Source organism: Oncorhynchus masou, chromosome 33, assembly GCF_036934945.1.
Source record: "Oncorhynchus masou masou isolate Uvic2021 chromosome 33, UVic_Omas_1.1, whole genome shotgun sequence".
NCBI lineage: Eukaryota > Metazoa > Chordata > Actinopteri > Salmoniformes > Salmonidae > Oncorhynchus > Oncorhynchus masou.
Window position 1 is genome coordinate 10,856,598 of NC_088244.1, and position 15,667 is coordinate 10,872,264.

Sequence of the window (15,667 nt, forward strand, 5' to 3'; positions counted from 1 at the left end):
TATTTGACACATGATTTGAATAAGTGTATTGCTTTGTTGCTTGCTGGTGGATGGCATGAAACCACATAACTGGTGAACGACAGACAACGTTGGTAGATTATAACTCCCAATAAGGTGCACATTGCAGCTTTAGAATAAGTTAATATTGAATGTCTTATATATTTACACTGTACAGAGCAAATGCTAGTCTAAAGTAATTTGTATTTTTCAGTTTTCTCCATGTACTGTATTTCTGCATGTTAACAATATAGTGAACAACTTGTTTACAGTGACACTGTTTTGATATTGTCCCCAAGCATCCTGTCTCTTGTTTGAAATGTCTGTTTTTACAATATCAAACTACATATCCTTTAATATTGGTTTTATATTGAGGAATAAACATTAGGTTTATGAAATTGAAACCTACTTATTTCTGTCTTAACATCTATAACTTATCAGGTTATGACTTCAAGGAACTCTCTGTTCTTCATTAAAATAAATATGTCAATCATATTATCAAATTTTTTTTTTACTCCGAATAGTAGCAGATCTATAACGTTAATTCAGATCTCTTGGAACGGGAAGGTGTGCGGTTTATAAACGTTTATAACTGTTTTATTGCATGTTTTAATAACAAAGTGACGATTATGTCCACGTGAGGGAGTTTAGATTTTTTATTTTTTATTCTGCAACATATTTAACTTTCACATTTTTCTCTTCCTTATTTTGTATCAAACATCTCTATCCGCCTTGAAAATCCAGCCTTCTCTCTAACATCTGGGTTTGGTAGAAAAATACTCGTTTATGGGCGAGCCTTTTCCAACTACTATTAGGGTAGATTTAAGCGCATGCCAAATGTGATCATATATAATCATTATTCAAAAACACCAAATGTGAAGACAAAACGGTATTGTAATTAAATCCATGTAATAATGCATTAGTAACTTAATGTAGCAATTATATTTGATCTTATTCTATGGTTTAGTGAGCAATAATGAGTTTGAATTCCCTTGTTGAAAGTGGTACGTTCCATAAAGGGATAGCTACCAGCCTTGCTCATCCAGGAGAAAATAAGACCGTTCCTAATGTGTAGAGAGTGCCATGCGATTCAAGCAGTGAGTGCTCTGTTGGTTTATTTCGAGGATTTTGCGCAGAATTATAACTAATTAACAAATAATTATAGGCCTATATGATAACCGCGGGAAAAAGAACTGCACGTGGTTGTGGATGTAACTGTTGCACTTTAAGTACAGGTAGGTCCACGAGCCTGTGTTTCGTTACTGATCTCATTTCACGATGCTGCTGAAACATAGTGGCTAGCGTTTGAATCCGAAGCATGCTTTTTAAACCATGACTGGGCTTTATAAGACTTTTAAAACATCATGCAGTTTGTATGCTGAAAGTGTCGATAACACATTCATAAGCAATAGTCAGTAGGACTGCATGCTTTAGTTGTATAATGCTTTTAGAAAGGGTGCATGAGGTCTTTGGCTGGATATGTAAGCAGTATAGTGTGATGCAAGGAGCCGCCGCCGCTCCTTTCAGAACAAAGCCAAAGGGGCGTTAAAAACATTAGTTATCTGATGGAAAAACAGATCCATTTGCCTTGTGATCAGTTCATTTAACATGTGAACGCCCTAGTCTTCATACATAGTTCTTTTTTTTTGCCAAACGAAACGTTAATTATATTCCTCCATGTGCATCTATCTAATAACATCATGGATATTTTCCTAGAGTTTATTAAACCAAAACACAGACAGTAGACTAACTATCATGTAGGTTAATTGTCAACATTAACGTTTATCTTGGCAGATGAATGTTATCAAATTGACTAAAATAGTCTTCCAAGCAGGTCCTAACGTTACCAATTGGATTACTCTGGCTGCTTCACGAACAGGGTGTATTCGGCTCCGGGTTGTTTTCACATATAGGCTACCGTCTGACACATCTGTAACAGCTCCGGTGAAATATGGTCACGTGACCTCACGTTTTTATCAGAAAAATATGCATATGAATTAGAAACATATTCCATTCTGTGAATAATTATCATGTAATTGTGTACCCATTGCTTGTGATGTCCTTCTCAATAATTAAGACAACGGATTTCTTCATAATGCAATTTCAAATCACGTAGCCTATTTTATCCCAATGGAGTATTGATGGTTTCATAAGGGAGGAAACTGCAGGTGATACAATGTGTATCTTCACAACAATGAAGAGTATAGCCAAAGTTGGCAACAATGATGTTTAAATAACAGGTTAAAGGGAGATTGCATTTTACACAGGGTCAACACACGGGCAGCCTTGCACATGTGTCACAAAACATTTGTCTCTTGTCTGATATCTGGTTGTCTTTTTTGTTATCATGGCAGCATAAGGCCCCGTTTCCAGACTAATCACGATAGTTTGAGATTATTGGGGAAATAAACTAATGTAGGGACAACCTTTCACCCTCACTTAACCCCCCCCCCCCTATTAGCCTATTCCCACAGGTTAAAGCACTAACAGCTGTATCTGCAGCATTCATGAATGGGAAAATTGGTTGTGGAAAAAAGGGCTATGGAACCCCTAATACACTAAATTGCAGACCTCAAAACCTATTGTCTCAGCTATATCAGAGAGCAGATATGGCCAGCCAGGTCAGGCATGGGATCTTGAAATCACAGCAGCAAGATTCCACCCTGCATTTGTCATTGTATAAGCTTACAAAGGGGCATTAAGAGTTTCATGATATCATTGACTGAGTAAGTGTCCAGGCTTAGTTGGTCAGGGACAGTCATAGACATTGGTAATCACTGAGCAATAGCTTCTGTCTACAAGCCGTTTCTCAATTTAATGTCATCCTCTCCATTGTCTGCTGCTGCTCTGCCATGAAGGCAACACACTTAGCTTTTATCTTTAATGACATCTGTCTTTTTCCCCCTCGGCAGGTGATTGCTGTCCCCCTCTTCCCAAAGGTAATGGGGGAGGTTTTTGAATGGATACACCCTCCAGACGAGGTTACATATGATAGGTTACATGTAGAGTAGAAACACATTGAGTTTATTTATTGTTAAATAAAGGTTAAAACATGTTTTATTATAATGTGAACCTCATGTGTTGAGGCTCATGCTCACAGTAAGCTTTATCTTGGCAATTGTAATGGATAAAGTAATGGTACCCATTCATTAATTGTCTGACCAAATACCAAAGGGAGCATCCCAATGGGAACACTCTGGTTTTCCATACCACTATCTGTGGCTGTGCAATGGAATATCCATTCCATACCCATGTTGTCCCTTAGCTCAATTTGTGGCACTGTTTAATAAGCTGTGTAATAAGCTAGTTTCCCTGAAGTTATGTGAGTGGTGTTTGGAGATCGGTTTGCAACGCCAGGATAGTTGGTTCGATTCCCTGGAACACCCATACTCGTTAGGATAAAAGTGTCTGCTAAATGGCACATGTTATTATTTATTCATTATGGACAACATTGGGCCAGTGTCTCAGCCAGTATGCCTGTTCTCATGTCTGGTGTAACAGTGGGAGAACAGAGGGAACTACTGACCTTGGAATCATACAGAATGATAAACAGGACTAAAATAACAGGCAGAGGAAACAATCACATGACACTTAAGAGTTCCTCTTTCCTCCTCTGTGATGAACTTCGCACCATTGAGATAGAACCGTTCCAGAGCTTCACAGAACCCAGAAGCCTGATTTAGATGTAGTCATGTGTAATGTATGCCAATGCCTAGTGCATACTCAGATCTAGTCTTTAGTTTGGGTGGATGTTTTAACAATTCACCACATACTGTAAGTGCTAATGGACTTATTCTTAAAATAGATGCAAGCTCTATTCCTCCCAAAACATTTACATTTTTTCTGGCAAAAATATAACTTAATGATGAAAGGAAACATCTTGGTGTTCATGCCCCATCTGCAGTAGTTTACTGTATGCAGTAAGGGGCAACGTATCATTATGTGAACTAAGGACAGTTGAGTAGGGGTGAGTGCCTTTGAAAAGAAACTCTCAAATATTCTTGGTTTTGGTCATCTGTAGCCATGTGTGGACACCATCTTCAGTAGGAAACAGAGCAATTCTTTTTTTTAAATCAAGTGCTGTTGACCCTCATTAGAGAAGTACTGGTGACAAGAGAGTGGTGTTTTCAGAGTCCTTGATTAGGTGAAATGGTGATTGCCCTGATTGCTTCTTTGTGTTCACGTTTCACATACACTCCACAGACTCTTTTCATTCCTAACGGTTTATCTAAAAACATGGCCCCCTCTCATCTCCTCCTTTAAAGGAGATTGTGTTTGATAACAGTCAGCAGTAACTAGTCAGTATTTGGGGACCGAGTGGCGCAGAAGTCTAAGGCGTCACTACAGACCCGGGTTCATCCCGGGCTGTATCACAACCGGCCGCGATGGGGAGTCTCATAGGGCGGACAAGCGCCGTCCGGGTTAGGGCAGGGTTTGTGTTCTCAGACTGACTTGTCTAGTTAAATAAAGGTTAAATACATACAAACTTTTTTAAAAGGATTATTCTGATGTTCTCATCCCCTCCATCTTTCAATTGATCCAACTACACTAGCAGCTAGTTGTTAATGTACATAATGGTGTAATGGAGAAAGTGAGGAGTTGGGCTGAGGCTTGAAATTGCATAACCTGAATGCGCTTGTTAATTTTTATTAAGTAATCAGAAGATTGCCATTTAATATTGGGTGTGTGATCTGTCCCGTAATGGTTTAGATGTCACGACCCAAACAAAGCCATTGGTAGGTATTGAGTAATAGCCTAGTGAAGCTATCACATATTACAAATCGCATCACATACCCTAGGCTATGCTCCACACTAGTAAGTCTTCAACTAAACCTTATCTCTGTCAAATGAGCTTGCTCTCGGGTGGTTAGGGGTTGCACCATATACGCGTACATGGACACGCACACACACACACAACACACACACACACGCACGCACGCACACACGCACGCACGCACGCACGCACACACACAACACACACACACACACACACACACACACACACACACACACACACACACACACACACACACACACACACACACACACACACACACACACACACACACACACACACACACACACACACACTCCCTCTCTCTCTCTTTCTTTCTCTCTCTACTGTAAAGATTATTGAATGAACTTGAGCCTGTAAAACCTGTAATTATTCTCACTGTTCGGGCAGGGAGGTCTTATTTCCCGCTGAGGTTTCAAATGTTATTTACAGTTGTTATTTAAGTCAATCACGAGAGTCTGCTTTTTAATTCAGCTGCAGCACCATCTCTGCTTTGGAATTCTGAACCTTCAGGTCAAGATTCTCAGCTTTAGAATTCTGAACCTTCAGGTCCAGATTCTCTCCTTTGGAATTCTGAACCTTCAGGTCGAGATTCTCTGCTTTAGAATTCTGAACCTTCAGGTCGAGATTCTCTGCTTTAGAATTCTGAACCTTCAGGTCGAGATTCTCTGCTTTAGAATTCTGAACCTTCAGGTCGAGATTCTCTGCTTTGGAATTCTGAACCTTCAGGTCGAGATTCTCTGCTTTGGCATTCTGAACCTTCAGGTCGAGATTCTCTGCTTTAGAATTCTGAACCTTCAGGTCGAGATTCTCTGCTTTAGAATACTGAACCTTCAGGTCGAGATTCTCTGCTTTGGAATTCTGAACCTTCAGGTCGAGATTCTCTGCTTTAGAATTCTGAACCTTCAGGTCGAGATTCTCTGCTAAAGGAATTTAGCTGCTACTGGCACCAGTCAGTGCTCCTCTCTATTCTGTGGTAATGAAATCATTGTGACTGCTGCTCAATAGTAATCCCCAAGTCAGGAAATGTACTACAATACAGCATTGTATTGCAATGGGCAATGACTGGGGGGTTTGCGCTGAATTTAAAGGCAGCAAGTGGCCTCGTCTATTCTATTTCTGACCATTGTGAGGGCTTTCTGTAGTCACAGACGTGTAAGGGAAGGGTGCAAACTCAAGCTTCAGAATTGCTTGTTGCTCAATTTATTTTTCCTATCGATCCCTGTGCATTTTCACAGCCGATAGATATTTTGCATGCATTGAAACCTTCTAACATTTGTTATGAAATTGAAAACAGATTTATCAAACGGTGGCTGCTAATGAGAACGTGTTGCGCTGATCTGTGCAGCTGTAATGATTCTATCCGTTTGAGGTATTCATGAAGCATATTTCATTGTCATGAGTGGATGAAAGAAAGAAAAGCATGGGGAATGTCTCTTTTCACACCAGACTATCACTGTCATTCTTGTCCACGTTGATCCATTCAGACCTCTGGGCACAACTGAATCATTTTCTCCATAAGGGTAATCAGTTTGGATAAAGGTGCTATTTTGGCATGCATGCATTTGCGAAACAAAGGATTTGATATTCCCAACCGTTATTGGATGTGGAATAAAAATGCATTAAAGGAGAGTACTGCCAGTAAAACTAAACTATATAATAAAACAAAATAAACGATGAGATGGATGATTGGATTTGTGATGAGTTCTGTGTTTTCCTGCCCTCTCTGTGACTAATACGTGAAGACTCATAATCAGTGAGGTCAGAGGCAACCTGACAAAGATACTTTTGTTATTACTGAAACTCACCAAACACTGTGGACACACTAAATGAGTTGACGGGCAGAATATCAAGCACCCCTCACGCAGAGAACAAGTAGTGCTTAGTAAGAGCTAGAGGTGTTGTCTGTCTCTGTCTGTCTGTCTGTTTGTCTGTCTGTCTCTGTCTGTCTGTCTGTCTGTCTGTCTGTCTGTCTGTCTGTCTGTCTGTCTGTCTGTCTGTCTGTCTGTCTGTCTCTGTCTGTCTGTCTGTCTGTCTGTCTGTCTGTCTGTCTGTCTGTCTGTCTGTCTGTCTGTATGTCTCTGTCTGTCTGTCTGTGTGCTGCTAATACCTGAAACCCCAAACTGCTGAAATGTGTCAGATGATTAAAGAACCATTCTTCCTGTGTTCCTACTTCCTATCCCAGTCCTGGCCCAGGCTGTTGAGGTGCAATAAGGGTCTTTTCCTATCCCAGTCCTGGCCCAGGCTGTTGAGGTGCAATAAGGGTCTTTTCCTATCCCAGTCCTGGCCCAGGCTGTTGAGGTGCAATAAGGGTCTTTTCCTATCCCAGTCCTGGCCCAGGCTGTTGAGGTGCAATAAGGGTCTTTTCCTATCCCAGTCCTGGCCCAGGCTGTTGAGGTGCAATAAGGGTCTTTTCCTATCCCAGTCCTGGCCCAGGCTGTTGAGGTGCAATAAGGGTCTTTTCCTATCCCAGTCCTGGCCCAGGCTGTTGAGGTGCAATAAGGGTCTTTTCCTATCCCAGTCCTGGCCCAGGCTGTTGAGGTCCATGAGCAGTGGAGCGATGTCTGACCCACTGATCACCATGGCATTACCCTGTGGTCTGCTACAAATATATCGCAGCGCATCCTAATTTTCCACTGTTTGTTTGTATATTTTCCGTTGTTGTCATGTTCTCTTTTCCTAGTAGCCATACTTCCTAATTAACAAATGTGCTCAGGATTAGTGTTAGTGATGGCTATAAAGGTTTATTAGCAATCCATTGAGTGAAGGTAGTGGGACAGACAAGCCCTGGCACCAGCCCTACAATCAATACACTCCCCCAAACCTCCCTCACACTCACAGCTGTGTCAGTGGCTGACTTGCACATTCAGTCATTAATATCTCAAAATCGACGACAGTCAGGAGTTGGTGGTGGGGGGAGGGGGACACTGAAAAGTGATGAAAATTGAACGAGATTTTTCTCCATCTACTTTGAGGGGACACTACTTACTCATGTATTCAATACTGCAATCCATCCTAACCAACATATCTTTTTAATTTCAGACATGAACCACTGAACTGAGACAGACAAAGGACTGCAATAAGCTCACGTGACGAGCTCTATTCTCCCACCACCAAAAGATCTCCATCATGACACCCAAATGGCTGGTGATATTTGTCCTTTTTCTCCACTCTGGGACTAACAATACATTCCCCATGGTCCCGACCGAGCTCCCCCCTGAGACAGGCACCTACAGGGTCACAGACACCAGCCTGACTCATCTCACAGTGCACAGCCGGACGGGAGAGGTCTATGTGGGAGCAGTGAACCGCGTCTTCAAGCTGTCTGCCAACCTAACAGAGCTGCGTTCACACATGACTGGCCCCGTGGATGACAACGCCAAATGTTACCCCCCTCCCAGCGTCCGAGCCTGTGCACATAAACTGGAATCCTCTGATAACGTCAACAAGTTGCTGCTGGTTGATTACGCTGGCAACCGCCTGGTAGCATGTGGAAGCATCTGGCAGGGAGTGTGTCAGTTCCTGCGACTGGAGGACCTCTTCAAGCTGGGAGAGCCCCATCACCGCAAGGAGCACTACCTCTCTGGAGCCAGGGAGGCTGACGGCATGGCAGGAGTGGTGGTTGACAGTACAGAAGGGAAGTGGAAGAATGAGAAGAAGGGGGGCAGCCGGCTGTTTATCGGGGCAGCCATCGATGGCAAGTCAGAGTATTTCCCTACCCTGTCCAGCCGTAAACTGGTCACTGATGAAGAGAGTGTTAACATGTTCAGTCTGGTCTACCAGGATGAGTTTGTGTCATCACAAATCAAGATACCCTCCGACACCCTGTCCCTCTACCCGGCGTTTGACATTTACTACGTGTATGGATTCTCCAGCCGGACCTACATCTATTTCCTGACATTGCAGCTGGACACACAGCTCACCCAGATGGATGCCACCGGTGAAAAGTTCTTCACCTCCAAGATAGTGCGGATGTGTTCCAACGACACCGAGTTCTACTCTTACGTGGAGTTCCCCCTGGGCTGCACCAAGGATGGGGTGGAGTACCGGCTGGTCCAGTCCGCCTACAAGCACCGTCCAGGTCGGATGCTGGCCCAGGCTTTGGGGCTGTCTGAGGATGAGGATGTGCTGTTTGTGGTGTTCTCCCAGGGCCAGAAGAACCGGGCCAACCCGCCTCGGGAAACGGTCCTGTGTCTCTTTACCCTGCATCAGATCAACCTGGCTATGAGGGAGAGGATCAAGTCATGTTACCGTGGGGAGGGCAAGCTGTCCCTGCCCTGGCTGCTCAACAAGGAGCTCCCCTGCATCAACACGGTGAGTCATCACCATTTCATTTCAGTAGTTCCGCTCAAATCAAGTACTTCTATCCTGCCTCAGGCCCCAGCCCCAGAGCAGGCAATATTCTGCTGGGTTTGCATTCATATTTCATCCATACCTCATTAACTTCAATAGCCCAAATTCTCCATGAATATATTGAAACATTTAACAGGCTTGCAAACACGTTCTTGGCATAGGATATCTTAGCCAGTCTCCACCTTGTGACGCTTTGGTGTTTTTACATCCAGAAACATATTTCGAGTGACTATACAACATGAAAAGTCACAGCTGATCTATACTATGTTTGATAAAATTGAAGAATTTATATTCCAGTAAACGTTATCTGGGATAAACCGTAAGACAGAGCAGTTTATGTCGATGGAGGGTTTTCTCCTATGAAGCTGACTCCAGTCATATCACTGTACTGTGAGGCAACTCGTGAAACAGACAGTGAAGTAGTGATCCATCTAAATACTGTGCAGCAGGCAGGGTATTTAAACGGATGCATCTTATAAGGGCACCTCTCTCAAGGATTTAAATCAAGAACAGTTCAAGAGCTGCTGCCAAAACTGTACTTATAAGATGTTCTGTCAAGGCCTGTGTATAAAGGTACATTTCCCTCCCTCCTTGTGCCCTAATGGCTGATGGCACCCCGTTAGTTTTTGGGTCAGACCTGGGCGGATGGAGAGGAGAACTACGAGTATCAGTAGCTGACCTGGGTCCTATAAGGAAGCGGGGGATTGTTTTTATTAGGAGCAACAGGGCCCCCTGTAGCTGATGCAAATCTGCTCTTGATGATGGCCTGGTTCATGGACATCATTAGCCCCTTCTCATGCGCAGCAATAGCTCTTGCCCACATCATGAGAGTGTGCGTGCCAGACACTGGCACAGGCCTTGTTTGATATAGTTATCCTTCATGAAGGCTCAACAACAATAATCGTTTGTTCCTCTGACACCGGCATGTTTTTAATTGATTCAGATTTGTTTTGAATCAATATACATGCCAAGAATTCACCGGTGCTTTTTATTACATTTCTTATCATAGTAATTGATGACATGTTCATGTTTCTTTATGTATGTTAGAGGTGTAGTGAAACTCCCAAATTCTATTAGCGTTTTGTGTATTCCAGGCCCTAAATGATTAAATAGGCTACATTTGATCCAAACCTTGATACATTCTGAACATTGTCCCCTTCTCGTTTTGTTTTACAGCCGAAGCAGATTGGTGATGACTTCTGTGGACTGGTGTTGAACCAACCTCTTGGGGGTCTGCGGGTGATAGAAGGGACCCCTCTCTATGACGATGGCGTGGACGGTATGGGAGCGGTAACAGCCTACACCTATGGAGATCACTCCGTGGTGTTTGTGGGAACCCGAAGTGGACGCCTCAAAAAGGTAAGGGAGACATTCTGATTCTTTCTGTTCAAATGGGCCGATCAGTTATTCCCTGGCAGCTGTGTTATAATTCTCTACACGAAGCCATACCAGGTGAAGAAGGCCTGGGGGAAACCTTGGTGCTGTAGGCAGATATGGGATTTCACCCAACACCAAAACCACTTTGTCCGATTTCTTTTGCGCTGGGATTCAATATTTGTAGAACATTGCATGATACAGTACAGAATGCTTTTTTGGTCAAAAGCAGGATTGAATATTCTGTGATATTTCTAGTGGAAGCCATGAGGGTCTTTTCTCAGTTGACTCGATAAAGGAGTTATGAAAATAAATAATATGTTTCTGGGTAGGAACTTGTTGTTGTGTAGATATGACCTTCCTGACTTGAGTTGGCGGTAGAATATGCTCAGCCTCCATCTTATTCTGAATGGATTTATTTTCGGTTGCCGCTCTGCTGGGAGTTGACACAATGTTATCATCACGGCTCAGTCATTTAAAATAGATGAAGAACACCAGCAGTTAGTCATTCTGGGTTGAAATGCTGGGTACTTTATATTCAATGGAAGCTTGTTTTCTCAGGACGATGTTTAAAATCCACATGTATTTATTTTTGAATACCACTGACCTGGGTTGCACTTCATTTCTGAGCAAAGTAACATCAGGGGATTTTATGACATCAACTCTATAGAAATGTTACCTTCTTATTACTCTGTTGAATTCATTGTAGTTCAACATGTTATGCATTATAGACTTTTTGATTTCTATACAGTACCGGTCAAAAGGTACCAGTCAAAACATAATAAAAACCCTTAAATGAGTAGGTGTGTCCAAACTAGATATTTTTCATCACACCTCCTCATGTGGATCTGTGGTTTCCATCCGGTGTGTGAACCTCAGACTGGCGTGGAGACAGAGTTGTAGTAGAGTACACAGTAATAGGTCTTTAGTTATCAAATCAAATCAAATTTTATTTGTCACATACACATGGTTAGCAGATGTTAATGCGAGTGTAGCGAAATGCTTGTGCTTCTAGTTCCGACAATGCAGTAATAACCAACAAGTAATCTAACTAACAATTCCTAAACTACTGTCTCATACACAGTGTAAGGGGATAAAGAATATGTGGACTTGGAATACCATCTAGAAGGACTTGGAATACCATCTAGAAGGACTTGGAACGCCATCTAGAAGGACTTGGAATACCATCTAGAAGGACTTGGAATACCATCTAGAAGGACTCTGAACGCCATCTAGAAGGACTTGGAATACCATCTAGAAGGACTTGGAATACCATCTAGAAGGACTCTGAATGCCATCTAGAAGGACTTGGAATACCATCTAGAAGGACTTGGAACGCCATCTAGAAGGACTTGGAATACCATCTAGAAGGACTCTGAACGCCATCTAGAAGGACTTGGAATACCATCTAGAATGACTTGGAACGCCATCTAGAAGGACTTGGAATACCACCTAGAAGGACTTGGAATACCATCTAGAAAGACTTGGAATACCATCTAGAAGGACTTGGAATACCATCTAGAAGGACTTGGAGTACCATCTAGAAGGACTTGGAATACCATCTAGAAGGACTTGGAATACCATCTAGAAGGACTTGGAACGCCATCTAGAAGGACTTGGAATACCATCTAGAAGGACTTGGAATACCATCTAGAAGGACTTGGAACGCCATCTAGAAGGACTTGGAATACCATCTAGAAAGACTTGGAATACCATCTAGAAGGACTGAACGCCATCTAGAAGGACTTGGAATACCATCTAGAAGGACTTGGAATACCATCTAGAAGGACTCTGAACGCCATCTAGAAGGACTTGGAATGCCATCTAGAAGGACTTGGAACGCCATCTAGAAGGACTCTGAACGCCATCTAGAAGGACTTGGAATACCATCTAGAAGGACTTGGAACGCCATATAGAAGGACTTGGAATACCATCTAGAAGGACTTGGAAAGCCATCTAGAAGGACTTGGAATACCATCTAGAAGGACTTGGAATGCCATCTAGAAGGACTTGGAATACCATCTAGAATGACTTGGAATGCCATCTAGAAGGACTCTGAACGCCATCTAGAAGGACTTGGAATACCATCTAGAAGGACTTGGAACGCCATCTAGAAGGACTTGGAATACCATCTAGAAGGACTTGGAATACCATCTAGAAGGACTTGGAATACCATCTAGAAGGACTCTGAACGCCATCTAGAAGGACTTGGAATACCATCTAGAAGGACTTGGAATACCATCTAGAAGGACTTGGAAAGCAATCTAGAAGGACTTGGAATACCATCTAGAAGGACTTGGAGTACCATCTAGAAGGACTTGGAATACCATCTAGAAGGACTTGGAAAGCCATCTAGAAGGACTTGGAATACCATCTAGAAGGACTTGGAACGCCATCTAGAAGGACTTGGAATACCATCTAGAATGACTTGGAATGCCATCTAGAAGGACTTGGAATACCATCTAGAAGGACTTGGAATACCATCTAGAAGGACTTGGAATACCATCTAGAAGGACTCTGAACGCCATCTAGAATGACTTGGAATACCATCTAGAAGGACTTGGAATACCATCTAGATGGACTTGGAATACCATCTAGAAGGACTTGGAATACCATCTAGAAGGACTTGGAACACCATCTAGAATTTTGGACATTCTGACATAATGATAACCCCGCTGAATGTGGCGATGCCTGGAGAGGGATACATTTGATGCTATTTCAGTCACTCTCCATTGGTTTTGTGGACAGGAGAACGCAGTTTGGCACCCTAGCAGAGAGAATCATGGTCTACTCCCACAATGTTCTATGAAAAGAAAAACAGCCCATGACTCACCCTGCCCTCTGTGCCCACTGTTTACAACAATAACATTATACCAAATGGTGCTGCTGAGAATTGATGCCCTCACTTTCCTACTCGGCCAACTCCAAAACATCATCCCTCCCATAGTGTTCTATTAGATTCAAACGAGTGTGTGCTATTGCCTATCTTTGACTATCAAGTCATTTAGTCTACTTTCTCGGCCTTTGAAATAAAAGCCTGAGATTGGATGAGAAGACATTTTTATAGTACAATACAGTAAGATAATGTTTTTTTAATTTATTGGAATCAATAATCATTCTCTTATAAATGCCTCAGTCCCTGGTCCTTGTATAAGTTAAATGGGTGGTCTGTCCCAGTTAACCATTTCATCTGAGAGAAATCCCGTGAGATCTTGGGCAGGATGTAGAGACTGAGTTAGCTACTTTTCACTTGACACAGTGATTATAATGCTTGGGACAGAAATGAATTACACCCCAGTTCTGTGTTCTTACCATCCTATTCCCAGAGCAGAAAGTAAAATGTGCTCACATACACACTGAAAAGCATGGGCTTAGTTAGAAAGTCTTCTCCTTGGAGAGTAGTGTCGTTTTTTGTTTTCCATTCCGATTATTTATGAGGTCCCCTGTTGATACGTGTATCAATATATTCCCTACCTCCCATCTTCTTGCTTGTTGCTAAGATGACTGGGTCACAAGGCTATGTCTACAAGCCAAGTTTGGAGTATTTAGCCCATACTGATGACAGTATCTGTCAAGATGATTCAGTACCTAATATGTTTAAAAGATCTGCATTGATTATACAGAGAGATATTTAGGATCATCTCAACTGCGCATTTTCCCATCTCAAGTTTTTAAGATGCTTTTTTATTTATTTGTAATAATGACAATTACAACAATACTGAATGAACACTTATTTTAACTTAATATAATAAATCAATACAAATCCATTTAGCCTCAAATAAATAATGAAACATGTTCAATTTGGTTTAAATAATGCAAAAACAAAGTGTTGGAGAAGTAAAAGTGCAATATGTGCCATGTAAAAAAGCTAACGTTTGAGTTCCTTGCTCAGAACATGAGAACATATGAAAGTTTGTGGTTCCTTTTAACATGAGAGGTTTTAGGTTGTAGTTGATATAGTATTTATAGGACTATTTCTCTCTATACCATTTGTATTTCATATACCTTTGACTATTGGATGTTCTTATAGGCACTATAGTATTGCCAGTGTAACAGTATAGCTTCCATCCCTCTCCTCGCTCCTACATGGGCTCGAACCAGGAACACATCGACAACAGCCACACTCGAAGCAGCATTACCCATCACTCCACAAAAGCCGCGGCCCTTGCAGAGCAAGGGGAACAACTACTCCAAGTCTCAGAGCGAGTGACGTTTGAAACGCTGTTAGCGCACACCCAGCTAACTAGCTAGCCATTTCACATCGGTTACACCAGCCATTAGGCTGGAAGTCATAAACAGCGCTGCTTGCGAAGAGCTGCTGGCAAAATGCACAAAAGTGCTGTTTGAATGAATGCTTACGAGCCTGCTGCTGCCTACCATCGCTCAGTCAGACTGCTCTATCAAATCATAGACTTAATTATAACATAATAACACACAGAAATATGAGCCTTTGGTCATTTATAGGGTCGAATCCGGAAACTATCATTTCGAAAACAAAACATTTATTATTTCATTGAAATACGGAACCGTTCGGTATTTTACCTAATGGGTGGCATCCCTAAGTCTAAATATTCTTGTTACATTGCACAACCTTCAATGTTATGTCATAATTACGTAAAATTCTGGCAAATTAGTTCGCAATGAGCCAGGCGGCCCAAACTGTTGCATATACCCTGACTCTGTGTGCAATGAACGCAAGAGAAATCACACAATTTCACCTGGTTGATATTGCCTGCTAACCTGGATTTCTTTAAGCTAAATATGCAGGTTTAACAATATATACTATATAACTAGTGATTATGATTGATTGATTGTTTTTTATAAGATAAGTTTAATGCTAGCTCGCAACTTACCTTGGCTTCTACTGCATTCGCGTAACAGGCAGGCTCCTCGTGGAGTGCAATGAGAGGCAGGTGGTTAGGGCGTTGGACAAGTTAACTGTAAATTTGCAAGAATGGATCCCCCGAGCTGACAAAGTGAAAATCTGTTGTTCTGCCCCTGAACAAGGCAGTTAACCCACCGTTCCTAGACCGTCATTGAAAATAAGTACGTGTTCTTAACTGACTTGCCTAAACAATAGGTATGATGATTATTATTTTTTTTATCTGCAAAATCGGCTCCCAAAAATACTGATTTCCGATTGTTATG

General features: G+C 42.1%; 1 protein-coding gene across 2 annotated transcripts in view; it reads left to right on the forward strand.

The window, feature by feature from the left end:
• Window positions 1-1,050: 1,050 nt before the first annotated feature.
• The window catches only part of LOC135527818 (plexin A3-like), a 195,709-nt gene continuing 181,092 nt past the window's right edge, over window positions 1,051-15,667 (forward strand). For both annotated transcript variants that reach the window (XM_064956417.1, XM_064956419.1), the window contains exons 1-3: window positions 1,051-1,232; window positions 7,835-9,106; window positions 10,322-10,504. In XM_064956417.1, coding sequence (XP_064812489.1) covers window positions 7,922-9,106; window positions 10,322-10,504 — 1,368 coding nt within the window. In that variant the 5' untranslated portion in view covers window positions 1,051-1,232; window positions 7,835-7,921. The remainder of the gene's footprint in view (window positions 1,233-7,834; window positions 9,107-10,321; window positions 10,505-15,667) is intronic.